The following is a 25599-nucleotide window of genomic DNA, read 5'->3' as shown; positions in this document are numbered from 1 at the left end:
CCCAGGCTGCCGCACACTTAACCCTCACCCCTGACATTTCAGGCAGACTCAGGGGTAGAACATGGGACAGTAACACCACAGCATGGCCTTTCCACCTCCAGCAAAGTCACCAGGATTTCTGACGGGCTTGCAGTAATTCTGCCATGTCCTTAGCACAAGCTCACCTGTAGAATAAAATCAACTATGTGAGCCGGCCAACTAAAGGCAAGGTTAAGAAACATGGTGGAGGCTGGAAGCAGTAAAATGGGCACTTCAGAAACGCAAATGGCTTCCTACTGACTGCATATGGGAGTGTGAAATGCATGTATATTATATATAAATAATATAAAAATATATATGAAATCCTACAGGTGTAGATACTTTCTCTGGAAACCAACTTCAGCCCACCCCCTGCTAAGGATGAGAAGCTTAAGCACCCAGGGGACAGCTGGGGTTTCAGGGACAGCCGAGACAGACACCAAAATCTGACTTTACCATACAACAGCCACAGAGCATCCAAACTCTGACAGGGAGGAAGGGGAAAAGTTAGCTTTGCTTCGTGTCCATTACCTTGCGCACAAATAGGCAATTTCTGCCATTGTAAGAGGCAGCACCTGACAATTTATATATATTAAAAGGCTGCCTGAATATGAGTATGTAAAAAAATCCCTAAGAAAAAAAGTGTAAATACCTATTTATGCAGAAGGCAAGAAGCAAGCTAGAAAGACTCGCTTCTCAGTTTCTCACCATGAGAACTCCAGGGAACAAAAAGGCTGACCTACTTTCTGTATGTGCTGCTACAAACAAGTCACCACTGATGGCAGTATAGCTACCCAGATAAACATGCTTCAGGCTACCACATTTCAGAAAGTCTTCAAACCATTTAATACAGTATTTTTCTCAGCTGTGTTTCCTGCTGAGAAGCATTATTTGTGGGGAGAGCTGTCTTCTGGGTGTCCTCAATATGTATTAATTGCACATATCCTGAGGGCTGGAGGGTAGCATTTGATTTTTTTCTTGTTGCTTTGCAAGAACAGCTGCATTAGTTAATTCATTTGTGGTTAAACAAATTCCTTTCTAAAGCTCCATATAAGGAGCTTGCAGGCCTAGAGCTCTAAATAATCCGTTCAATCTTTCTGTTTGGAATGATGCTGTTGTTGTTGCTGCTAATAATAATACAACCCAAATTATAGGACAATAACATTTATTTAGAGCATGAGGGATTCCACATTATACAAACCCTTAAATTTATTTTTGTTTCACTGGTCCATTTCTACAACAAATACATCAGATCTACTATATAATAAAATTATTTACACTTCCAAACAAGATTGGGTTTGTTTATAACCCTCTTACTGCTATTCACATACAGTACTTAAACAACAGCACAATACATTATTTTAATACCTAAAAATGACAACCCTGTATTCTAATTTGTTTATGAAAAGTGGAAACAAATAAATTTACAGTTGTCTTCCCCTCCCCTTCCATTTCTTACAAACACGTTAACCTAATGTGCTAACCCTGGACTTCACTTTGTAAATCCAGAGGGTTTTAAAAGAACCCATTTTTAATATCTATTTATCGTTTTTTTTAGAAAAAATCATTTATTGGGAACAGAATAATATTAAAATGACTTACTGTACAGAATTTTATTTAAAAAAGAAAAATCACAGCTCAAAATTGCTATTGATAAATTCACACTCATTTACAAGTTTCATGTTTCCATGCAGTAATTTACTTGGATTTTCTTCTTTTTGACTGCATTGCACTGGCACTCGTTTCTGAAATTAAGAGAAGAAAAAAAGCATGGATACTAAGTTGGTAATCCATTCATGAGAGCTGCACAGATTGCCCTTTTATGTTCCTAAAATCACACCAGAGTGGAAACAGCAACCGACTTCTCACAACACAACACCAAGGGACCCTTCATCCTGATCACAGCCATCAGCAGCCACACAATAATGAAAAGTCCCCACTAGCTTCTGTTACAAACACGCAGATGCAATTTCAGAGTTCTGTGAGTATGAAGTCTTAACGTAATGGCCTTAAAAGTAGATGTTCTGTATTTTAAACTGTTCTTTTAACTTTAGTTCCCCACATGCCACAACTTGCTCAGACATAACGTGGAAGTAAGTCTCCCTGAAACATCCTGTGCAGCTTTGGACACAAAGTGCATAAATTATATCCAAGCACAGAAGTTGGAGATGGTGTTGTTTGAAAACTTAGAAAAATGTTTTGGACTCTGCCACAAAAAATCTAGTTGTTTGACTCCTTGGAAAGTCAGATCATTAGTAAACAAGTGTCTTCGGTGTACATGATTCACAAAAAATAGCTTATGCAGAAGATACAGAATATTATTTAGTACTTCAGCAAAACAACTAGAAGCACTTGCAGAAGCTACAGTGAAACCAGATGACGTTTTCAGTGCACTTACCAAGGCACTACGTTTCCATTTCAAAACAGAAAAAAAGAGAATTAGGAATTTGCATCTTTAGATTTTTTTTTTAATGTGATTTTAAATGTTGGCAATGAATCTTTGGCTCTTCGCAATATTTTTTGATAGCTAGTAGAGCTGTGTGTATTTCAGAGTTAAAAGGGAAAAAAATCCCAGAACTTCTAAAATTAGAAGAGCAATGATACAACTCCATTGCTATTACATGCTGCATTAAAAATAAATAAATAGATAAACTTTTCAAAATTTAACAACCCCAAAGCTACAGTAAACACTGAAACAGCCCTTGCTGGAAAGGTACTCTAATGACTAAAAATACCAGTACAGTACCAGTTTTCAGAAGTGAAACATCTTAACAGGCATGACTTACAGTTACTGGAGTTCCCTTCGAGCAGTAACACTACCTTTAAGTAGCTTGCTCACCTGCAGCATTAGCTCTAGTCATCCCCATTGCTGCCCAAGTCTGTGCTTGACAGAATAAATGGGTCAGCTCTCAGCAGCCTTCAGAGGCTGTGCAGCCTTGCAGTCCTGAAGCCCCCGCTCCTTTGTAAGCACCACCAGCCATCCCTCATCTGCTTCTGCCCCAAACCTGCACCCTGACGCAGGTAACGATGAGGGCTGATTTTCTGTTTGCCCTATTCTTTTACAGCTATCCTTCTGTTCCTTCCCTCATGATACTTTCCAAGGGTTAGACATACATGAACTGGTCAAAATCTGATTTTCTCTCCCTGCTATACCTAAGTTTTTTCTAAAGGCCATTTTTATAATCAGTCTCTATTTCAAAAGGTATTTTCTCCCAACCCTGCATTCTCTTTAACACAAATTAGCAAGTTTGTCAGGACATAGATAATATAACCATAGACATCTAGAAGGAGGCCAGGATCATACAAAATATACATTTTCTTAAGCTATGTTTCACTAATAAATACAAAGAACAGAGTAGGCACAAGTGGCAAACCTCTTTACGCTTCTCACGTTACACCTCACTAAGTCTTCATGCTGAACTCTTCCACAGAAGTGTTCGGGTTTACTTATTTTGTCTACAGTTTTGAAGTAGGCAGTTGCTTGCACAGAGATAAGGTAATCAAAGCCCAGGGTACTACATGATAAACTGAACCTATGCTTTCAAGCAAAACCCTTAAGACACCACAGCAGTTTCAGATACATGTTTTAAAAACAATTATTTTAGTTACAGAGGTAAACAAGTAATTCAGTACAAAACCCCTAAGTCAGTTCTGCTATTATTTAAATTTAATATACTTTTACGTTCCCACATTTTCAGAATTTGACATGCCACTGGTTGTCATCTTTAGGTTTATTCATTACAGTACGTGGGGCAGGTCACACGTTTCAGATAGCCTCAGACTCACGAAGCATCACTGAATCCATTTTACATTTGCTTCACATTTTTCAAACTTTTTTTTCACAATCATGAAATATAATTTATTTTTACAATACAGACTGATTCTTCTGCATTCTGCACAATCCTGCCACAAGAAGTAAGCAGCACTAAAATTTAATTAAATTCAGCAGCCATAAAACTGCAGAACATATAGGGCTCTTCATATAATCTTTGAGAGTCATTAGACAATTACGTATAGCTGGAAATCTCTCAAACTCTTATAAATGCAAATGCTCTTACCAGCAAACTTTAGCATCTTTAATACGGAAAATGGTTGCTGAATTCAACTTGACTTTTATAATAATTTTATATTAATACCTCTTAGTTCTGTATGTTATCTTTAAAATATAGGTTTCCTCTTGGTGGTCTCTCTACCCTCTTGCACAACTTTCGTCCATCAGAATTTTTCTGACCCTTAAACATAAGGAGCTGACACAGTTAGCTTCAGAAATGCAAAATGGCACCATGGACCATGCATTCTGGTAACAAACGTGTCAATCACACAAATGCTGCATACTTTGTTAAAGATTGTAACCCGTATAGAAGTAAGGCACGTCAGCATCTGCCAATGCCATGGGTTAGTATCTTGAACTTTACGATTTCATGTGTTTGTGGAAAAAACAACTGAGGAGCTGTGCACAAGCACACAGCGCTCCTTGATGGTTGCAGGCTGCCACCCAGGCAGCATTCTGAGTGTGCCTGAGCACGAGCATTTGGCTTGCAAAAGCTGACCATGCATTTGGGAAGACTTAAGCATTTTTCTCATGTCTTTCAGACTTGATGAAAAAAATAAAAAAACGCTTTTAAACCCGAGTACAGTCCTTTTAACAACATCTGCCAAGAGAATTCAACTAGGCAAGCTTGCTGAATACTACGTTGATTAGTACTGCAGAAAACAAGTTCCACAAATTTAACAATAGGAAATCCATACAAGATTTACTGCCAGTACAGATTTTGGTAAACACTTTTAACCCAACCTGTGTCTAAAATCATTGAAACTAGAGTTAAAAGCACACAACATTTACAAACTGTAAACCATAGTTATGACCCAGTTACTGAAAGGATTATATTCTGGGAAGTATTTTACTTCCTGCCCTCTCCACAGAAATGATGGCTGTGCATTTTACCTTTTGCAGTGCTGGATGCAGATGCTGGTCTGGAGGACCTCTTGCGCTGTCCATTCTCTACAGTTTCCTGTGAAGCGGCAGAATCCTCTGTTCTTGAATTTCTTCTACTTGGAGTTTTAGACTTTTCACAATTCTCTTTTGTCTCATTACTAATAAAGTGGGACAAAATATTTCTGATGAAGTGTAAGAAGGATTATGTTTTTCTATGCAACTCAGACAAGCTGAAGGATGGACCGACACAGGTACCAGTTCCGGACTATTAGCACTGAAGATATGAAATGCTAGAGATACCAGAAGTTTTATCAGATGAAGAATGACCTGAGTAAGCCAGAGTATAGTCCATTTCTATTAAAAATTATCAGAGGATACAGAATTGAGAAGTCCTCAAAGAGAATATTTTCAACATTAGAAGACCAAGAAATTAGATGCATTATAAATTGTCTGCTCTGTTTTCCACAGGTGCCACCATTACTGAAGTCTAGGAAAAGCAAACAAGTTACATTAGAGACTGCTATGATATGGGAATACAGAATTGAAATTGCAGATGAACATAAGGAGGAATTATGAACGCTTAAGCAAGTATGCCAGCTCTTGTTTTCACTACAGAGACTCAGTTAACTGATCTATATGATTTCTTCACACAATAAAAAGCTTATGGTTTACTTAAAACTTTCTTCAAGCTTTACAGCGAACTTCTGTTATAAAAAAAAATAGTTTTAGGTAGTGTGGAAATTAGGTTTCTTGTCACCAATACAATAAATGGAGTGTTACATGTTGTAATCAAACTCCTCTTATTTTGTTACTATTAGCCCTGTAAACTCACCCTGAGGTTTGGGGGTTTTCTATTTAATGCGCTTATGCCAGACAAACTGATGACTAAGTAGTTTCTGAACATGAAGCTAAACTTATCTCCTGTGAATTCAAAGATAATTAATCAAATAAAATATTCCACTGAAAATGGAAAAGGAGAAAGAAAACTCATTCTATGACCTTTGTCTGAAACCTGCAAGATTTCATTAAAGGATGCCTTAATCAGAGAACTGATGGGAAAACACACAAAGCAGACCTGTGCATTAGAGATTCTACTACAGTGTCAGTATTTGAGAGGAAGTCCTGCTTTAAGAGAAAAGAAACTACTACAAATACTTGCAGTTTTAAGCAACAGTTATCTGAAATAAAACACACTTTGTCAATAATAAGGAAAGATAGTCACGCATTCTCAAAAGCAAGGGAACACAGAGTAAAGCAGAATATGGAAGCACATTAATTGTCTCAGACACAAAACAAATACTGAAATCAATTTCCCCAGTAGTCAGTACTATGGGTAGTCTATAAACTGAACCAACCAGGTGACAAACTGGTCTTCCAGTAAGTAACCTGGACAGCAGAAACAACAGACACCTACTTCAGAGGAGATCTGGAGGACTGAATAAGCAAACGGGCATCATCAGCTAAAGTTCAATTATTAGGGATAATTGTTGAAGAGTTAAAATGAGTGTCCTTAAGTTTGGATTGTTTCATAGGGACCAATAGAACTCTACTTTGATTTTATAGAAAGAACTGAAGTTGGCCCAAGTAAAAATATTTCTGGTGTTTTGTATGCTACAAGATTGCTCTGAGGTTTGTATTGTTCACCATTTCACCCTGGGAACTTAAAGCTGACTGCTGTGAATATCAGACATCACTACATTTTTAGTTTGCCTGAAAACGTTCCTTCTTTTCCAGTGTTGCTCAGAAAGACACCAATCCAAAAAAAAATCCAAACAGAAAGGTACTTGATTTGATGTGCTCAATGACACTTCATTTGGACAATCCCCTCATCTGTCAAGAGTCTCACCTTCAGCTTTTTAGAAGAATTCTACCCTAAATAAAACTTGTCAGAATTTTAGTTCATCTTTGATACAACTACAGAAAGATCCCAACCCATCTGAAGGTAAATATATTTACATATTCAATTCAGAGTCTTTCCTGATCTGAGAAAGTAAATTGCATTACCTCCTTTCCAAAAGAAGACACTGCCTTATTTCCTGATGAACCAATCAAGTAAATTAATCCATTTACCCTGACTTATGGGATCATTTCAGTCTGATAAAGGTACCATCAAAAACATGGCCAGTTGTGCCAGCAGTTATCAAACACCTTACAAAGGTCTGTCTAGTTGCCTAGAGTGAGTGTAAGAGCTTGGTAGTTTTAGAACAGAATAACAGACATATAACAGAAATAGATCTTGAAAACAGTATTTTCTTTAGACAGAACACAGCCATTTGAAATTTATTCTTTTAATCAGTGAATGTCTTGAAAAGGACAAGATGAAGATTCTACCACGCTTTCCTACCGGGTTTCAACAAAGTGTCAAAAATCAAACACAGAGGAACTCCGGAGAAAACGATAACTAAAGCACATATAAATTATAAGAAGAAGAAAAAATAAAAAATAAAATAATAAAAAAAAAACTTTGGAAAGACCTACTTTCAGAAAACAAAAATTTACATGACAGCTACTCTGAAGGCTTTTGGGATTGCACTTTAGATTTGTTTTTAGAAAATATCAAATGCCAGAACCATCAAGACCCTTCCAGGATGTGAAACACTCAGGTCTGAAAGGATATAAGGAAATACTGCTCAAATCATGAAGACAGATTTGGGAAAAAGTTACCTTACATTCTGTATTTCAGTAACATTTTGAAACAGTCATCTAGCCCAATTCTTCAGCATGAAAGAAAGGGTATGGCCAAGAAAGTGACAAGACAACATAGAAGAATTTTTTAAGTTGCGTAATTGAAGCAAAGAGAAAAGGACTTCCTTGCATGAAAGCTGTATCTATTCTGAATCTATATAAACTATCTCCTTACCTTTGACCAGCAACTACGGGAGCATTTGTTTCAAGTTCTACAAGAGAAAAAGATAATTTTTAGGTCTGCTGTAGAATTACATACTTGCTGACAAGGCATGACTATATCACAGTTGTCTCATTATGTGTTAACATCTGATGAATAAGCTTCCCTCATCTACTGTTACTCTCAAAGCAAATCAAACTCACATATCAAATGAAGTGCGACATCAGGCAGTGCTCTCTCTGATTTTGGCCTGCATCAGCTATGATAAAGAAAAATTAAAAGAAACCCTGCAGAAGGAAACTACAGAGAAACTTTTCAAGAAGGGCTACAGTCCTCTCCCTTTTAAAATTTCTATTTTAGTCAGTTTATTCCTTCTAGAGCTTCTACATGTAATCAGCTTTACACCTTAAAAATACTGATTGGAATCTATCATACGTGTAAAATTGTACTTTTAGTTATCCCCATATGTACCAGACACTTTGTTCAAATGGAGTACCTGTATCTAAACACAGTACCTGATGTGAGAAACTGCCACTGATTTAGGGATTATCATTGAAATGTAACATCTTAATGCACTGTTAGTTTATCACTTCACCTATACTGGACTTCACCTCACCCTTGAACACCCCATATTGTTCAGGACAGTGATGCACAAAACTGTGGCTTTGCCTTTAGGAGCAATTTAGTACTCAAAGTTTGCTATAATGCACAGAAGGAACAAAACTGTAAAAAGAGTAAGAAGGCATAATGCTAGTCCTGTTATGATAAACAACTCCTTATGATTTGTACTGTTGGAACATCAGACTCTTCATTGTAAGTGTATATATTACCATGTCCAATAAACTGTCTCGGTGACAAAAGAAAAAACCAGACTAAGTAACATACAGGAAGAGTTATTTTTCTTCCTACCTAAAACTTGAATGGACAGAACACCCCATAACAAAAATCAGTAACACCAGTGCTTTTTTCCCTGAGCAGGAACTCCCTAATACGACTACATAAGCCCTAGTGCAGAGACAGATGTAACCCTGACAGGGTGCACAAACATCTTCAAAATTAAGTTTTATGAAAGTAACGTAGTACAACTTTTACTTTCTTCAAGCTTGAATTCTCATTGTACTACATAAAGCAAATTGATGGAAGTGCCACTTTTCATCTTCACGTCCACATCTATCCACTTTCCTTACTCATCTTAGAAGCTGCTTTTTAAAAACACCACAGAATTGATGTGCATGATAATAGATGGCAACAACAGAAAGTCATCTGTCATGACTCAATCCTTGAAACACTGCAGAGAGTTCATTAAAAGCTTTGAACAGAGCGGGGGAAAAAAAAAGGATTAGAACTCCAAAAATTATGTTCCTACCATGGCTTTGGGAAATATTTTCAGAAGTGTCCCATATCAGAGAAAACTCCTATTTGCTCTTAAAAACTTCAAAACTCAAACACACCAAATGCATCATTACAAATCCAGTCCTCCATGCTTACAACTTGAACTTATAAAAACTGCTTTGGGGATTTTTTCTTTCATTTTATTCATTCCCCTAACTGAAGCTCCAGCAAGGCTTTGGAGATTTCTAAAGCACAACATATCTAACAGAAAAATAAACCCATCAACAACAATAATAATAAAAAACCACCACCAATCTACGAAGTATATTCATGATTGATAAAAATATTCATGATTTACCATTTTGAGGCAAAAACACAATGAGCTTAGTTCACCTAAATTCTGCTTTTCCAAAGTAAGATTTACCTGTTCTTTGAACAGTACTTTCTGATGTTGCAACTGAACTTTTTTTCTGCGTTAAATGTTGAGAGGATGCTAGAATAGAAGTGGAGGGAAAAAGCATTATTTTCAAAGAGAATTTCAATTTATTTTTTTTATCATGCAATTGGGCTGCTTTTGCAAAATTCTGAATCTTCCAATTTACTGCATTTTTACATTTATAGATGCAATTTTTTTAACCCATCCACTACTCCCTCCCACCCTAATACCTCTCCCTTTTAAAAAAGAAATAATGAAAACAAAACACACACACAAAAACCCTTTAGCAAAGCTACTCCAAGCAAGTTTTCCCAAACTAGAATAAGTGATGAAGTTAAGTATGAAATAAAGCGCATTTTTAAAGGTAATGTTCTTTTCACTAGACAAAGAAACTAAAGACAGACCTAGAAACTAAATAGTTTTCTCTCTCTCTCAGCTTAATGCTCATTTCAAAAGAAAAATAGCATCTTTGTTAATCTGAATTCATACCCTCCCTCACTCAAACTGCAAAAGAGCAAAACGTGCTTCAGAGGCTCCCATGATGAGCTCTGTCAATAAGATAAAGTGACTTTTAATGTGTTTTTTTTTTTTTTTTCCTTAGGTTGCCAAGTTAAAAATAAGATTAAAAAACAATTCCTGTTAGACAAATGCCTTTCAGTTTTCCCTTAGGTGTGATAATGAACTTAATGAAGAGCATGGAGATGTAAAGTTAAAGGTTCCCATTTAAATAAAGAATATTAACTTCCATTTGTAAAAACACAGGTACATTCAGATGCTTACATCGTTGTCCTTCACTAGTTGATACCACCTCCCAAATCTAGAGAGAATGTACACACCGTTACTTTGCAATCAGAATATTCCAGACTGGAAACACAGATTGCTTCACACTTAAGAATAACTGTATCCATACTCTTGAAGTTGAAGCTAGATACATTTCCTGATTTTTTTCTTACACACTAAGTTGAGCAGCAGCAAGAGCATTTGAGAAGTGCTATCGCTGCTTGCTGTTTTAAGACTGCTTTACAGTTTTATGTCGTGATTCTCCTGTCAACGACTTTTTCTCCTAACAAAAGAGGACTCCTTCTGTGAAACTCAAAGTAAACATTTAATAACAACATCTAATAGCATACAGCTAAGATGTATGTATCCACATCTAAGACATCTATCCACAAGGAAATGGAAATTCACACTCAAGCTGAAGCTCTCAATTCTACTGATTTAGGTGGATTTTATCTTCTATGATTTTATCTTCTCAAAGATAAAATTCATGCCTAAATTCAAGATATGAAGCACAATGGATATTCAAATATCTTGATTCAATAGTGATGGCTTATTTCCATACCATTTTCAAAAGATTAAAACCAGCCTCAATAAATAGCAGCGATGTCATAAATAAAGTTTGCCAGATGCTTGAATTAAAGCCGTAAGGAAACAGGTCAGGTATGAGGATATTTTATGTCACTGGATGTGACTTACTCATAATTCCATTTTCAACTGTCTCTCTGAAATTAACATTTTAATTTTTTCCCTCGACATAAGGTGTGGGACTTTTTTTTTGTTTTCCCTGGAGTAGCTCAGCTATTTCCCTAGAAGGTTAAGGTCCCCACACTAGAATTATTAAAATTAACACACAGTATCACAATTAAGTCAATGTATTTAAATATTACATTTATAAAAGCTCTCTGGGAAGGCTAAAGCAGAAAAAGCCATCTACCAGTTTAAAAGATGCCTTAAGCATTGCTTCTGTCATTGCCGATACATCCAGTTTTGCCTCCCCACTTCTAAAAGTTATATGAAGTCACTCTTCTGTTATTGCATCATACGTTCACATCAAACACCACATCTAAGCAGTAAATGAAAATTAAGATAAAACATCTGAAATGCAAATCTTGTTGAAATACAAGCCTGTGTATTGCTCAGATATTAAAACAAAAAGCAGTGGTCTGCTTATAGCATCTGTATTATTGCATTCACGGAAAAAGGCACGCAAGAAAGTTACGAAAGCAATCTGATGTCTTCCATTTAAGCAGGTCAACAGTGAACTTACCTGTATTTTGCAGCAGTTCCTGATGTGATCCTGTTTTCTCCTCCACCAAACCAACCCCAGTTTGCTCAGCTGGTAAGCTGCTGTGGTTGCTACCATTAGTGCATGGTGTTGCAGGTGCAAGCTCTGGGACTACTGGAGTGGTTACAGCTGACAGTGCACTTGTAGGAGTGCTTGTTGATAAGCTTGGAGACACAGAAGCAGAAACAGCAGCAGCAGTGCTAACACTCACATTGCCAGGCCCAGAAGTGCTCTGTTTTGTAAGACTGGGTGCTGGAGGTGTCACAGTTTTATTGTCTAGTTCTGCTGGTGATTGTTCTGTTGCCAAACTGTTTGGGACTGACATTTCTGGTCCCTGACCTTCTGCTTCTCCATCCAAAGCATACTGCTCTTCCCCCTTCTCGAGGGAGCCCGTGACTTTCTTACATGCTTTTGTAAGTAAGAGTTGACCAATCTTGTCTACTTTTCCCTTTCCCTTACTTGATGAAACAGGACTTCGTCTGTTCCCAGATCCTGGACTGCTGGTAAGAAGAGGTGAAACAACAGGTCCAGACTGTGTCACTGTAACAGAGCACTGGTCACTCGATCCATTGCTTTGAGAAGCTGCCTCCTCGAGGCTGAAGTCCTTCGCTGGCTGGGCAGGAAGATGTGAAGAAACATTTGAAGTCGTGGTAGCAGGAGAAGGCAGCTGCACAGGAGGTGCCAAGGGATTTAGAACCAGGGGCCTGCTCGTGGGAATACTAGGAGCAGGGCTGCTAGAGGACGTGCTAGGAGGTGCAGGGGCAGAGGAGAACTTTATATTCTGTGGTATATGTAAGGGACCCACAACAGCGACTGACTGAGGCATTAGGCTAGAGTTAGATGTCATCGGTGCTGCGGGAATCGTGCTTGGCTGAGACCCTTTCATAACCTGAATTATTGATGATGAGTTTATAAAAACAGGTGTAATGAACTGTGGCCGGGCGTTAGACTGAGCTGCTGACTGTCCCTCAGAAACCATAACTTTGCTGCCTACATTAGGCATTGTGACAACAGTAGACACCAACGCAGGTTGCAGGTGAGATGGCAATTGTGCCGACGTATTAGCAGAAGATGTAATAGGGTTTGAAGTTACAAAAACTGTTATCTGGTTGGGTGGTAAAGGACCTGAAACAGAAGAAGAGCTGACAGGCCTTTGCATTACTGGAGGAATGCTCTGTGTAACATTTGAGTTTATTTCTCCCAGTTCCTGATGCCCTGGATTTGAACAGGACTCATTATTTTGAGGCAAGCTAAGTGAATTAGATGGCTCTTTGCTAGAGGATGTATCTTGCAGTGGAGGAATGACAGCTATCTTTTTTAGGTCCTCCACAGTGGTGACTATTGGTGCCATTTCAAGACCAGTCAGCCCAGGGGGCTTAATGGTTACATTAGGAGCTCCAGAATTATCAAGAAGTTGACTTAAAGAAGTGGGTGCTTCCTTCATAGCTGGAGATACCATGGGTTTACTCTCCTCCAGAACTGGAAGCTTACCTGTGTCTAAGGCCTGCCCATCTTTTTTTGACTGTTCCTCTGGAACCAGTGTTTTTATTTCCGGAGTAGGGATAGCTTTTAGTTCAATATTGGGTTGGTCTTTGTTACCTTGGACACCTTGTGTGCTCTGGCACTCATTATCTTGAGGAACACTAAGGCTCTCTTTACTGTCTTCAGCAACAGCAGGTACAGAAACTGTGGGATTCTGATTATTTAGCATGTTATTATTTTGAAAACTTGTCACCGGTGTTGGCAAAGAAGTGGGACCAACCATCATATTTCTTTGCATATCTATGTTCTGCAAGAGAGATGGATTCTGCTGAGTATTCAATGATAATTTAGCTGCTTTTGAGTTTTGTCTGCCAGGGCTTGGTGTTGTTTTCCTACTGGATCCAGGACTGGACCTTCGACTACTGCTTGGACTTGCTCTCTTTGTTCCTCCAGTGTTGGTTTGTTTTCCTGAATTCATGACCACACCTTCCAATTTGTGTGACTGTGGAGCAGCAAAATTAGACTGATTGTTAATTGTGAGATTTGATGGGGCTTGTCCAATGGCCTTCAAAGTAGTTGGATTAAGACCTTGCTGATCAAATCCTCTGTTGAGATTAGGCCTGGGAGGTAAAGGAATATTTATCTGAGGAGGGAAAAGACCAGCTATAGAAGCATTGAGTCTCTCTGGAGACAGGCTTATTTCAGAGGGTTCTGTGCTAGGTGGACGGTTATTAGGAGTCTGAGGATAATATGGCCTTGGGCTAGCCCTGTTTGGGGTTTTAGGCCTTGAAGTTTGTGATGGGGTGGCAACATTTGGAAAATGGTGTGTGAGAGTGCCAGGCAGAGAATTAGACTGCTGTTGAGGACTTGCACCTTGGGCAGTTGAAAGTGTGGATGGTCCAGGTTTGGGTCCTGTCATCATTAACTGGTTCTGTGAAACTACTAAATGAGATGTCAAATTATTCTGAGCTCCCGATGCTGGGGGGACTTCAGTTCCACCTCCTTCTGGAATGGAAGGCACTGATGAAACCTCCCCTAGAGGTGAGCTGGAAGGATTCTGTACATTATCTTGATAAACCATTTTTCTTGCATTGTTTCCCAGAGAAGGATTGCCTGGCAAGGAAATTCTCTGTTTATCAGGAGATGGAGGCACTGATCCAGGACCTTGTAGATTAACCATTACTGGCATGTTACCACTCTGCTGCATTGGCATTCGCTGAGCATCTGGATTCAGCGGTCCTCGAGGTGGGTGAACTCCTTGTGGCACAGGAAGCCTGACTGATTTGGGATCCTGCTGCATCATAAGCATCATCATCATTTGCTGCTGTTGCTGCGGTGTTTGTGGTTGTGCCTGGGCTTGCTGTGGTGGTGGCTGTGGTGGCTGCTGCTGCTGCGGCTGTGGCTGCTGTGTATGTGGCATGAGTTGAGGTGGCATCTGCTGAAGTGGTCTTTGTTCCACTGGCTGAGAAGGATAACCTAAGAAGACATGGTGACATTCATCAAAACACAGAGACTGAAAACATTTTTACTTAATTTATGAATGACCTGCACAACACTGAATTGGAGAACTCCCAACTTTTAGCAGCTACTAGCTATTACTCTGGATTCCTGCCACCTCAAATAGTCTCTACAACTGTCCCCAGGCTTGTTTTTACTTAAAAATGCAGAGTTGGACTTCCACAAATTAGTTATCCTTAAAGCAAACCTAAAAGTTTGACAGCCACTATGGAACATGAACTAGCAAGCTTGATACAGATCTGACTGCTCCTAGCATACAAAGTAGATTCTACAATATTTCACTGAGCCAAAAATAGTGCTAAAAATAACCCACGTGGCTTATAACATTAAATTCCTGAGGACTTTGGATGTAATCCTTCTTATGTATAAAGGGTAATTCCAACTGTAACCTTCATTTCTTAATTCTGAAAAATCACCTATTGGCTAATGCTCAGATTTTACAGCACCAGTTTGTACTACTGCTGGATGCACAGGAATCTTTATCAATTACGATACTGCTAAATAATTCTGCAGAGTTCATCATGATACCTGCAGAATGATACATGAGAACATGGCCATCTATTCATACTGAGCTAATTCAAATAACACACTTAAACAATGGCATCATTTATTTACTAGGAGAAAAAAAAAAAAGCTTTGGACATGTGAGAATGCAAAAAAAAAAAAAAAAAAAAAAGTACTGTCACAAAGATCAGTAAAAATATCTATTGTAGTTCATTCAAATATTCAAATACATTCAAATAATCCACATAAAAATCCTACTACCTGGTGGCCTACTTGCAAAGTCTGAAAGTTTAGGGCCTGAGTTATCTACATTCATTCCTTGATCTCCAGACATTGATGACTGATCACTCTCCTCCAGACCACCTGGACGAGGTTCTGAAGAGCTGAAAGAAAAATAACTGCAATTTAGATACAGCCTTAACACCACTGTTTGAATTCCGCTTTTACTATTGTCTCAGCACTTCTGAACAGACCTGCAAGCAACTCATGGAAATACATCAATGCTTCAGGTATAACATGACAAACATGAACACTTGTTTGAGGTCTGCTGACAATCGTTCCCGTGCCTTACATACTACTCAAGCAGCAGCAAGATGCCTGTTGCTCTATTCATCTAAGCATTTGACAGCAAGTAGAATATGAGCCAGCAGTGTGCCCTGGCAGCCAGGAGGGCCAACCATATGCTGGGGTGCATCAAGCATCGCTAGTCAGTCAAGGGAGGTGATTGTCCCGCTCTACTCTGCGCTGGTGCGGCCTCACCTCGAGCACTGTGTGCAGTGCTGGGCACCACAGTACAAACAGGACGTGAAACTGTTGGGGAGTGTCCAGACGAGGGCCATGAAGATGGTGAAGGGCCTAGGGGGGAAGACGTATGAGGAGCGGCTGAGGGCACTGGGCCTGTTCAGCCTGGAGAAGAGGAGGCTGAGGGGAGGCCTCATCACAGCCTACAGCTTCCTCGCGAGGGGGAGTGGGGAGGCAGGTGACCTGTTCTCTGTAAGCACCAGGGATAGGACCCGCGGGAATGGTGTTAAGCTGAGGCAGGGGAGGTTCAGGCTGGACATCAGGAAGAGGTTCTTCACCGAGAGGGTGGTCACACACTGGAACAGGCTCCCCAGGGAAGTGGTCACTGCACCAAGCCTATCCGAATTTCAGAAGCGATTGGACTGTGCACTTAGTCACATGGTCTAAAATTCTGGGCAGACCTGTGTGGTGCCAGGAGTTGGACTCAATGATCCTTATGGGTCCCTTCCAACTTGGGATATTCTATGATTCTATTTGCTTCTTTACTTAGTTAAAAAACTCAAATTCAAGGTAGAAAAAAATTAAATAGGCAAGGGATACTCCAAATTATATATAAATAGGCTTCCCTCACATACTGCCATCACATCTCTATTAACAAATAAAAGGAGTAGATGCACAGCGTTTTATTTCACTGGTATCACCACATACCCAGAGGTGACTAGCTCAGGGTGTTGGAGACCTCTATTAATGCCACAGCACAAATGCATTGACATATCAGATGTTCAAGGTCAGCTGGCAGAGCTTTCTAAGATGCTGAGGCTCTAGAACTGATGCTCCAGGAGACTGCAGGAGCATTTAAAATTGTTGAGATTCAGTGCTCAATACTACCAATCAGGACAGCTTTTGCAGACTTGGGAATAAACCACCTTTTTATAACTATCAATACATATGGTCAGAGAATGCAAGATAAAGAGGGATGAAGAGTAGAAGACCATAACTGCTTATTGGCTTCACGACTACACCAAGGCTGTAGGGAGATCTACGTGATAAAAGCTCAAAGTTAAAATTAAAGATATCAAAATAGGTCCACTGCCTACAAGGAGAGGCAGAATTATGCAGGAATGCCAAGGACAAAAGAAATTTTCAGCAAAACAAGAACTTGAAGTATTTAAAGGTGGAGAGATCTCTGCTATTTAAGTTTGCTTGACAGTGAAAGTTTCTGGCATCTGCACAGCTGATGGGGAGAAACCCAGGCCTGTCCTAATGTCCTATTAACTACCTAAAACATGTTTAAAGAGCAGAGTGTGACATGAAGGCCCCTGAACTTTCACAGGTCAAAAGAAGGGAAAACATAAATCAAGAGAGAAGAAAGCTAAGAAACAGAACAGCTCCAAGCATTACTACTGAGTAGGCAAGTATTGCCAAGGAAAGTATTTGGAGTTAAATCTTTTGTCTAATCCAGCACACCATTAAGTTTTATGATGCAGTTGTTACAGGCTTATCCGCCCCTGCTAATAAATGTGATGAAAACTGACAAACCCCAACCTCTTCCTTCAAAATGGCCACTTGGCATGAAACCCCAGAGTGTACACAGCCTCCGGCAAGCACTGCAGCAAGGGCACGAGCCCGGGGTGTCTGCTAATGCAGCCCACAAACACGCAGCCACATGTCCCAGCAGCATGTAGTGGACATGAGTGGGAAAAATTTCCGACAACAAGATCTCCCACAGCAGCTCAGCCTTTGCTGTAGGCCACGTGGTGCAGGCAACATGAACTGCCTAAAATTGTGAATACCACCTTAAATTTGTAATTTTGCCACTGGTGATTCTTTAAAACGGGAGTGGGGAATAAAAACGCAACAGCTAAAGATTAGACAAAAAGCTGGTGTGCGAGCATTACCACGTAAACAGGTTTACCTAGAAAACAATCTTTGTGTAAAATCAATTCTTAAAAAACACCTCCTGCCTGATGGGTTCCACCAGGCGAGCTACAAACAAATCCTTGCAGAACAAACCTTGAGTTTTATTATACGGTAACAAAGAATAATAGTGACCGTGGGAACACCTGCTACTATAGTTACTGGAAAAATTCAATATAAATTGAATTTCAAATGGAGTTGAAATTCATTGAACACATTTAACAACCACCAGATATCTAAAAACCCATCAAATTCTAAACACAAATAACTAGCACGACAATAAGGCTGTGTGGGAGGGATAAACATTCCTTATTTGTTCTTCCCTCTTACTGCTCTCGGCGTAAGAAGGCACCAGCTGCACAGCATGGATTATCAGTTTCCTAAGCGCACCCCCAGCTCTACCAGCCGCATTGCCAAGCACAGCGTTCAGATGTAAAATCCCAGTCGGAGTGGAAGAGAACTCCAGAAGAGAGAAAGCAAACCAACAAAAACCAGGGCTGCAGATGGTGAAATAAGCCACGCAAGAATAAAGCTACAGAGAAGAGGTGGGCAGGACCAGCCCTGCCGACGTGGTGCAGTGCCAGGCACCACCCGTCCTGGTGCCAGCAGCAGCAGCGTTTTACCACGCACCTTACTTCCACCAGCACATGTGGCCGAGGGCTGCCAACAGGGCAACGTGCTTGTGCTGATGTTTAATACCATTAACAACACATTTTTCTCCACCATCACCTTTCATATAGCATCTTTTTCCTTGTTTTCCATCCTGTTACCTATGTTTTTCCACAAACAGACAGAATCACTTTTAAACCACCTATTTATTCAAAATGTCTCGGTTTTTATTCCAGTGTTTGAATTGCTCAGTTAGGCAAATCCTGAAAGCTATTTTTAGATTCAGTTGAATAAAGTTTTTCAATAGTACACTTATCCCATTTAACAATCCCATGCGGCCCAGCCTACAAACCGTTTTATTAATGGTACTGCTGCATTATTACAACTCCACAACAATTTCTAACAACAACAAAAACGGAATCATTTTTAGTGTTATTATCAAGTTCGCTGCATTTCCAAACAAGGTTTGCTGCTTTGAATTCTACAGTTCTGAAGAATAACTACAGAGAAGCCGTGATGAGAAGCACCTATTTATTTCTGATACAAAAGGTATTGATCCAAGTCAGACACAAAAGAATCCGCAATTCCGAGGCAAGTAAGCACTGAGCTTGGCGAACTATGCCAAGGATGCAGACAGTGAGTGAGGCAGGAAGGAATCATGACCAGCTTTGACTTTGTCTGCACTGCAGTCTCCCTTCTTCTGCTGGAGAGCAGTCTCAACTTTTCACTCTAACCCCTTTATGAGGATAACACCCTTCTGCATGCTCCTGTGAGGACAAGGGATCAACACACAGCCAGTTAAGAAACAAAATGCTAATCCGTATCAGGCGACAAACACATTATTCTGCAAATAACAATGCTAGGAGAAAGTTCACTGAAAATCCAAGTGATAGAAGTAGAAAGTAGTATTTCTTTTGTTAAGTAAACAGAAATCTCATTAAAAGCATCATTTATGAGCTAGAAATTATTTTAAATTTTTACATCTCAATAGGAAAATCTTTAATTTAGGCTTCTTTTATTTTGAAAACTTTATAACAAGCAAATAGTCTTCTGGGGCTTGGTAAGCTCGGGGAAACTTTATCTATCCCTTTATTGATATTCCCAGGCCACACGGAAGCTGGGTGATCATCAGCAAGATCAATGAGAACAGAAACATAATAAGGCTTTTCTTTAATGATTAATGGACTTTCTTTTCAGAATAGAGTGCCAACTCTTCTGCTCCCTCTGAACCCACGGCAATACAGCAGTGATTGCTATTATTTTATTGAAATCTATTTAGAATTGAAGCAGTTTATTTCTACACATAGCACCAGACCTTCCCTCCTAGAAATACATGGACGTTTCTGCATCTAATTTGGGGCAAAAAGAACTGGCTTTCCATGAAAGACGCAGATGATGAATAAAGACACAAGGACTGCATATTTTACTTTGCTTTGCTTTACCTTCTCTGTGCAGCATTTCTAGATCACCAAAATACAAGTAACAGCTCCTGCATTTTACAGTACTACGGAATTAAGATAGTTAAGGACTGTCACAAAAGATCCCTTGCAACAGGTTATGCAAATTTGGATATTCTTGTGTTGTAAATTTGTGCAAAGTTCTTCCATTCTTTCCTAAAGTGAACTGGGAGAAAAAAAAAAAAAAAGACAAAAAAAGACATTTCATGACATGGATTCCTGTCAATTTCCCTGTGGCTCACCTGCAGCCAAAAGTTATATACAGCACATAATTAGATATAGCAGATCTGCCTACATATTCATTTTAGCTGATTAAAGACACAGCAGCAGTAGTCAACCACCCTGTGCTGGCATTAATACACTGCCACCAACAAAAGATCACAGAACAGCTGGCCAACAAACTATACCAGTCAAAGAGGAATCAGAAGATTCAGCAATCTTGTATTTCTACTACATTAATATGTTCATTTTTTCTCAAATACTGTTGCATTTGCAGGTTCTTTCTCAAGGCTTGTGGCTTTCTTTTTCCTCTTAGCCTATCCTAGGGCAGGAAGGCCAGCATTGCTTGGGCTTGTTATCCCCATACCAGAGAGCACCACACTCAAACTCCTAGCTGCAGCTTCAACTAAAAGAGAAGTCTAACTCAGTCCCAAGCAGAAACACACAGATATACACACATCTCAGAAAACAGCCACCCCCCCCTAGCCCCAGTCTATACAGCACATCGTAATACAGAGGTTTATAACTCTTCTGAAAGCTGAAAGTACTTCCCAACCTTTGATGGTGGCTGCCAGACTGCCCAAGAATGGCAGCTTCCTCTCCAAAGGCCATGGCCCCATGTGTCCACTGACATTTAAAAACAACTTCTATACCTCCTCTACCCAGTAAATGTAGTGAACATTGCTGTTTTGAATAGATTTATAACTGAACTAGGATGTTTCCATCTTTTTCTTTATCCTGAATGAACTTTCCAGGGGCAGACTTGCCATGGCACTATCATTTAACGCTTAAGAGAAATTGCTAACATATGAAATAATACAGGGCTCACTGCATGCTTGCTGAAAAAAATACTGACAAGTTGCCAGCAGGACTTTCCCAGGTCCCATATAAAACCAATGCGATATTAAACCTACTTTGTCTGTTCCAGTTGTTGATTGTTTTTCTTCTTCCTTGGAGGTTTCTTCTTTTTTGGCTTATTGGCATTCTGATTATTTTGTTTGTTGTTCACACCGAAGTGTCCTGCCGATATGTCACTTTGTAGAAGGTTAACCAAGAGCGGACTTGTGAGCGTGACATCTTTATTGACAGGAAAACCAGGATTCTGTCCACAGGAAATCTGATTCCCATTTGGCGTTCCACTAAACCCAGTACTGAAAGGCAGTCCGTGGCCAGAAAAATGACTCCCCGAAGCATTGTTGTTTCCTTGCATTGCTTGCATATGGGAAGGCACCATGTTTGGCTGCTGCACGGGAACATCAGGTAACATCTGTGTCAAGTTCACATCGTTATTCGTTGTTGTGGTAGTATCCCCAAGCTGCTGAGATATGTGGGTGCCAGGTCCAGTAGGTCTTAAAACTTGCCCTTGAATCCCCATAACCTGAGAAGGGTTACCGTTCACAGGGCCTTGCTGTGCCATCATCTGCCCAGTGAACTGCACCATGTTACCCTGCATGTTTGGGGTTGGTCCTCTCATCATTTGAGCTGGCCCCGTCATAACGTTGGACTGGTTTTGAGTATTAAAAGGCTGTTTATTTCCTTGCATCTGAGCGGTCATCATCTGTTCCATCAATGAGTTTTGCTGTAACAAGACCTGGCCTTGAGGTCCCATCATCTGATTGTGTGTAGACATCATCTGTTGTCCCTGCTGGGGAATCATCTGTTTGGGCGGGGTCATCCTTTGGGGTGAAGGGCCAAGATTTTGGTTTTGTGGTGTTACCATCATTTGGCCTTGTGGCATGAGCTGAGTTCGAGAAAGTATCATCTGGTTTTGAGGGTTCATCGATCCCTGAGCCTGAATGTTTACCATCTGTCCTTGGGAGGATACGATTTGCTGATGCATTCCCATAAGCTGAGACTGTGGTCCTTGTTGTGGCTGGCCCTGTATGTTGCCCATGTTAACTTGTGGCACCCCACTAGCACCAGCCTGCTGGTTGTTCATATTTCCATGAAGTCCCATTAAATTGGTCTGCATCATATTTGGTGGGCCATGTGGTGCTTGCATCTGATTCTGAGGAGGTCCAGATCCTTGGCCACCTTTAATAAAAAAGGCCAATTAGGAAACAATTGGAGTGGTATAAAAAGTTTTCACATCTGGCACTTCAAAAGAGATACATGTTGTAAGAGGAAATCATACTGGCACTTCAAAACAAACACTTAGCCTGGCACTTCATGTACATACGACGCTGCAGAATGACTGAAATTCCTGGTAAGCCTTATCTGCACATAAGTTTAAAAATATTCCACAATAGCACCCAACTCAATGGAACAATTTCCAACTAAACTAAACTTCAAAACTGAGGCTGTTTTAGAATGGATTGCAAAATACACACACAATAGTGATGACATCACATTATCAGGGTATCCATAATCCAGATGAAATGCTAATAACAGAATTGTTAAATGGAGGCATTTGTGAACTAAGGATTTAATTTTTACAGGACTGTCTGTAAGCAGACTTCCAAAGCTTTTGAATTAAATAATTATCTTTTCAAATCACAAGAGCTTTTTATTTATTATATTTTTATTTCTGTTTCTAAGATAACATCATCTTTTTTTTTTTTTTCTGGACAAGAAGTTCCTTTTATGTTTCATCTTATTACCCTTAGTCTTCAATTGTCAACACTACTTCTATTTAATTTCTAAACAGATACTTCTGGATCCTAGTATAGCAGTCCTAAGCAATAATACTTGCGTTGTTTGAAAACCACAAACAGCCTCCCATTTTAATTTTCCTCATTTAACAATATGCACAGCACACTACTGCAGCACTTTCAGCCCCAGGTAGCTAAAAACTCTCTATTACTGGCAATAATTTAATGTTTTAGTTATTGTGTTACACAAGTATAAGCACAGTTTTCTACAAAAAAAAAAAAAAAAAAAAAAAAAGGCGGAAAAACTAGTTCCAAACAGACCTGTGTGCTGCACACTTTGGCTAGTTTGTAGTTGCGGAGCTCCGCTGTTCACCGGTGTTCCTGGTGCGGTGGAAGGCACCTGACCTTGCATGAAGCTCTGGTTAGACTGGCCTGAAGAGAACCCAGGAGGGAGGCGCTTGGGCATTCCTTGATACAAGAATTTTCTTATTAGTAAGTGTGAAAAGAAGGAAGAAAGAAGAAAAAAGGGAAAAAAATCTACAACTGGATTACAATAGGAAAAATACCTTTGAATTTGTACTGTCACATTACTGGTTTAGGCAGAAAGTTTTTTGCCACAATACGAAACACACTGAAGGCGTGCTTACAGTTCTTATCTGTGCAATAGCTCTGTCTAACAAACCACTATTACTCAGTTCAAAATGTAATTCTGCTCCTAGATTAAGCAGAAAATTAGACCCATGGAAAAGGGAAAACTCTGACTTTTTAGAAATTCATGTAAGATAGTTCACTGTTTTCTCTATTGTATCTCATCTCTGATCAGACCCTTAACTGCATCCATGTACACAAACATCTTGTATTTTTATTACATTTTTTTATTTTTTGAACAGGAACTCTCACCATAACACAACAGGTACACACTTTTTAGCACTCGTTTGCACTACTGGTGTGTGTACGCACGATCAGAATAACTCTTCCATCCAAAACGGGTTGAGAAATGTCCAGGGTAATGAGAGAGAATGGGGCAGGGCTACATACAAAGAGTTTAGAAAGGCTGCAGCAAGTCCCAGCTTTACACAAGTAACCCTGCTATTCCAATAGCCAGAGAGAGACATGACAGCTCTCTATCTGGCACAATGTCCACACCTTGACACATCAAAACACCACTGCTGCTCTAGGACAGAGAGCAAAAACATCACTGTGCCTACCAACATGAGCAGCAGCTTAAAAAAGACCCACTTTAACACAACTTTAACAGAACCCACTTCTTTTAATTCACCATCATATATATAGTGCCACGGACCTAGAAGGAACCTTGTCCTCCTGCATTTTTCTTATCCACAGACAGAATTTAACCTTGGTTCTGTGGTTACAACCTCCTTATACACTTTACTGTATTGCTTATGTAAAGTGAGCTGGTCTTAGTTCTACAATTAAAACTTTAAGATAATCAAGTTTACAGGTCAAACGTGAGGTACATCTGCAAACAGGGAACAAATACTTCTTCAGGCATCACCTCACAGGACTATAATTTTAGTTCTGACCTTTTAGGCAAGTTCTGCATACAGAAATGCTTGAAATGAGAAAAAAAAAATGTTAATTTGGCCTATTCGCAATCTAATAAAAATTCTGATTTGCAAAGTTAACTATGTGAAATGAAAGTGCTCAAAGGCAAGATAGCTAAAAAAATTGAAAGATCCCTAAACACAGCTTAAGCATGGACATTAGCATGGACAGAAGCCAGGCAAAAACCTCCACAAGTGGAAGATACCTTTACTGAAATCAACAGAATCCTGTCTTTTTAAATCAGTTGAGGATTACTGATTTTAACAATTAAGTTCTAGAGTGAGTCCCAAAGAACATATTTTGATAGCTTATTTGGAATATTATTTTTGAATAAAGCAGAAGCAGGATTTTGTCTATAGCAGGTTTACGTAGAAAACAAAGAGAACACAGATTATATGCTATCTAGAGGTCAGGGTTACCCTACCTAGAGGATAGTGATTTCTGACTGGGGATATGTAGTTAGTGAGACAAAATTGTAAAGAAATGTGACATTTCTAATAATAACAGTTTGAAGATGGAGACGAGAGAAGATATAGCAAGTACAGGGTGCTGGCAGGCCCTAAGAACAGTTTGGAAGAGGAAAACCCTGAAACTAAGACAATTCACGTAAAACAAACTCATCCAAATTCGAATGAGATCCACAATGCAGACAGTGAAGACACAGGACACTTGCCTAAATCAGTGGACCAAAAAGTAGGTATTCCTTACAGATTTCAGATGTGCAGTGTGAAAATAAAGGAAACTAAAATCCATACAGTACTGTGTGTATTTGTGAACAAAGAATACTGCTTATATTCTACACGTATGGAAAGAAAAAAAAATTAAAGACTTAACCAAGAGCTTGTGTACAGGTATCTGAGAGCAGCCATTCAAGAGAAAGATGAATAAATGAATATTTTGAGAGAGTGAAAGAGAGAGAGAAAGAGAGAGAGAAGGAGAGAGAAGTGCTAGAAGAAGTCAGGCAAAGTACTAGAAAAGGCTCACGAGAGAAAAAGAAAAACAAGGACACAAAAGATCTTTGGATGGACAAATGAAATTCTTTCACTGTTACAGAAGCCTTCGAAGAGCAATAAGGCAAAGATGTGAGTGCAGAGGTCCAAGGAGAAAACTAAATACCACACAACCAAAGAGGAAGTGAAAACATGCTTTGACCTCCTCGTTTTAGTGCAGGGAGTAAATTACCGTAGCAGTAATAGCTCTTTCCTCTTTTGTATGGGAAGAAACTGATGACAAATAAAGACAGGATGTACACACAACTTAGAAGGGAAAATTCAAAGAAAAATAAAAGCCTCACTTCTATAGCAGAAATTTAAGTGGTGACAGAGGAAGCTGAAGAGAAAAAGAAAAGGTTCGTTTGTTTTTG

At 39.4% G+C, this 25599-nt stretch overlaps 1 protein-coding gene across 4 annotated transcripts in view; it reads right to left on the bottom strand.

The window, feature by feature from the left end:
* Positions 1–1166: 1166 nt before the first annotated feature.
* NCOA6 (nuclear receptor coactivator 6) overlaps positions 1167–25599 on the bottom strand; it is a 42203-nt gene continuing 17770 nt past the window's right edge. For 3 of the 4 annotated variants that reach the window (XM_084538431.1, XM_084538432.1, XM_084538433.1), the window contains 8 exons: positions 22992–23138; positions 20994–22113; positions 15398–15519; positions 11615–14590; positions 9556–9624; positions 7815–7851; positions 4964–5112; positions 1167–1763 (listed from right to left, as the gene is read on the bottom strand). In XM_084538431.1, the coding sequence (XP_084394557.1) occupies positions 1717–1763; positions 4964–5112; positions 7815–7851; positions 9556–9624; positions 11615–14590; positions 15398–15519; positions 20994–22113; positions 22992–23138 (4667 nt within the window). In that variant the 3' untranslated portion in view covers positions 1167–1716. Of the gene's footprint in view, positions 1764–4963; positions 5442–7814; positions 7852–9555; positions 9625–11614; positions 14591–15397; positions 15520–20993; positions 22114–22991; positions 23139–25599 lie in introns of those variants that run through there. The other variant, XM_084538430.1, reaches the window with a different exon arrangement.

Source organism: Aythya ferina (assembly GCF_964211825.1).
Source record: "Aythya ferina genome assembly, chromosome: 16".
NCBI lineage: Eukaryota > Metazoa > Chordata > Aves > Anseriformes > Anatidae > Aythya > Aythya ferina.
Note: the sequence above shows the minus strand (reverse complement) of the source record. Positions and strands in the feature narration are given on the sequence as shown.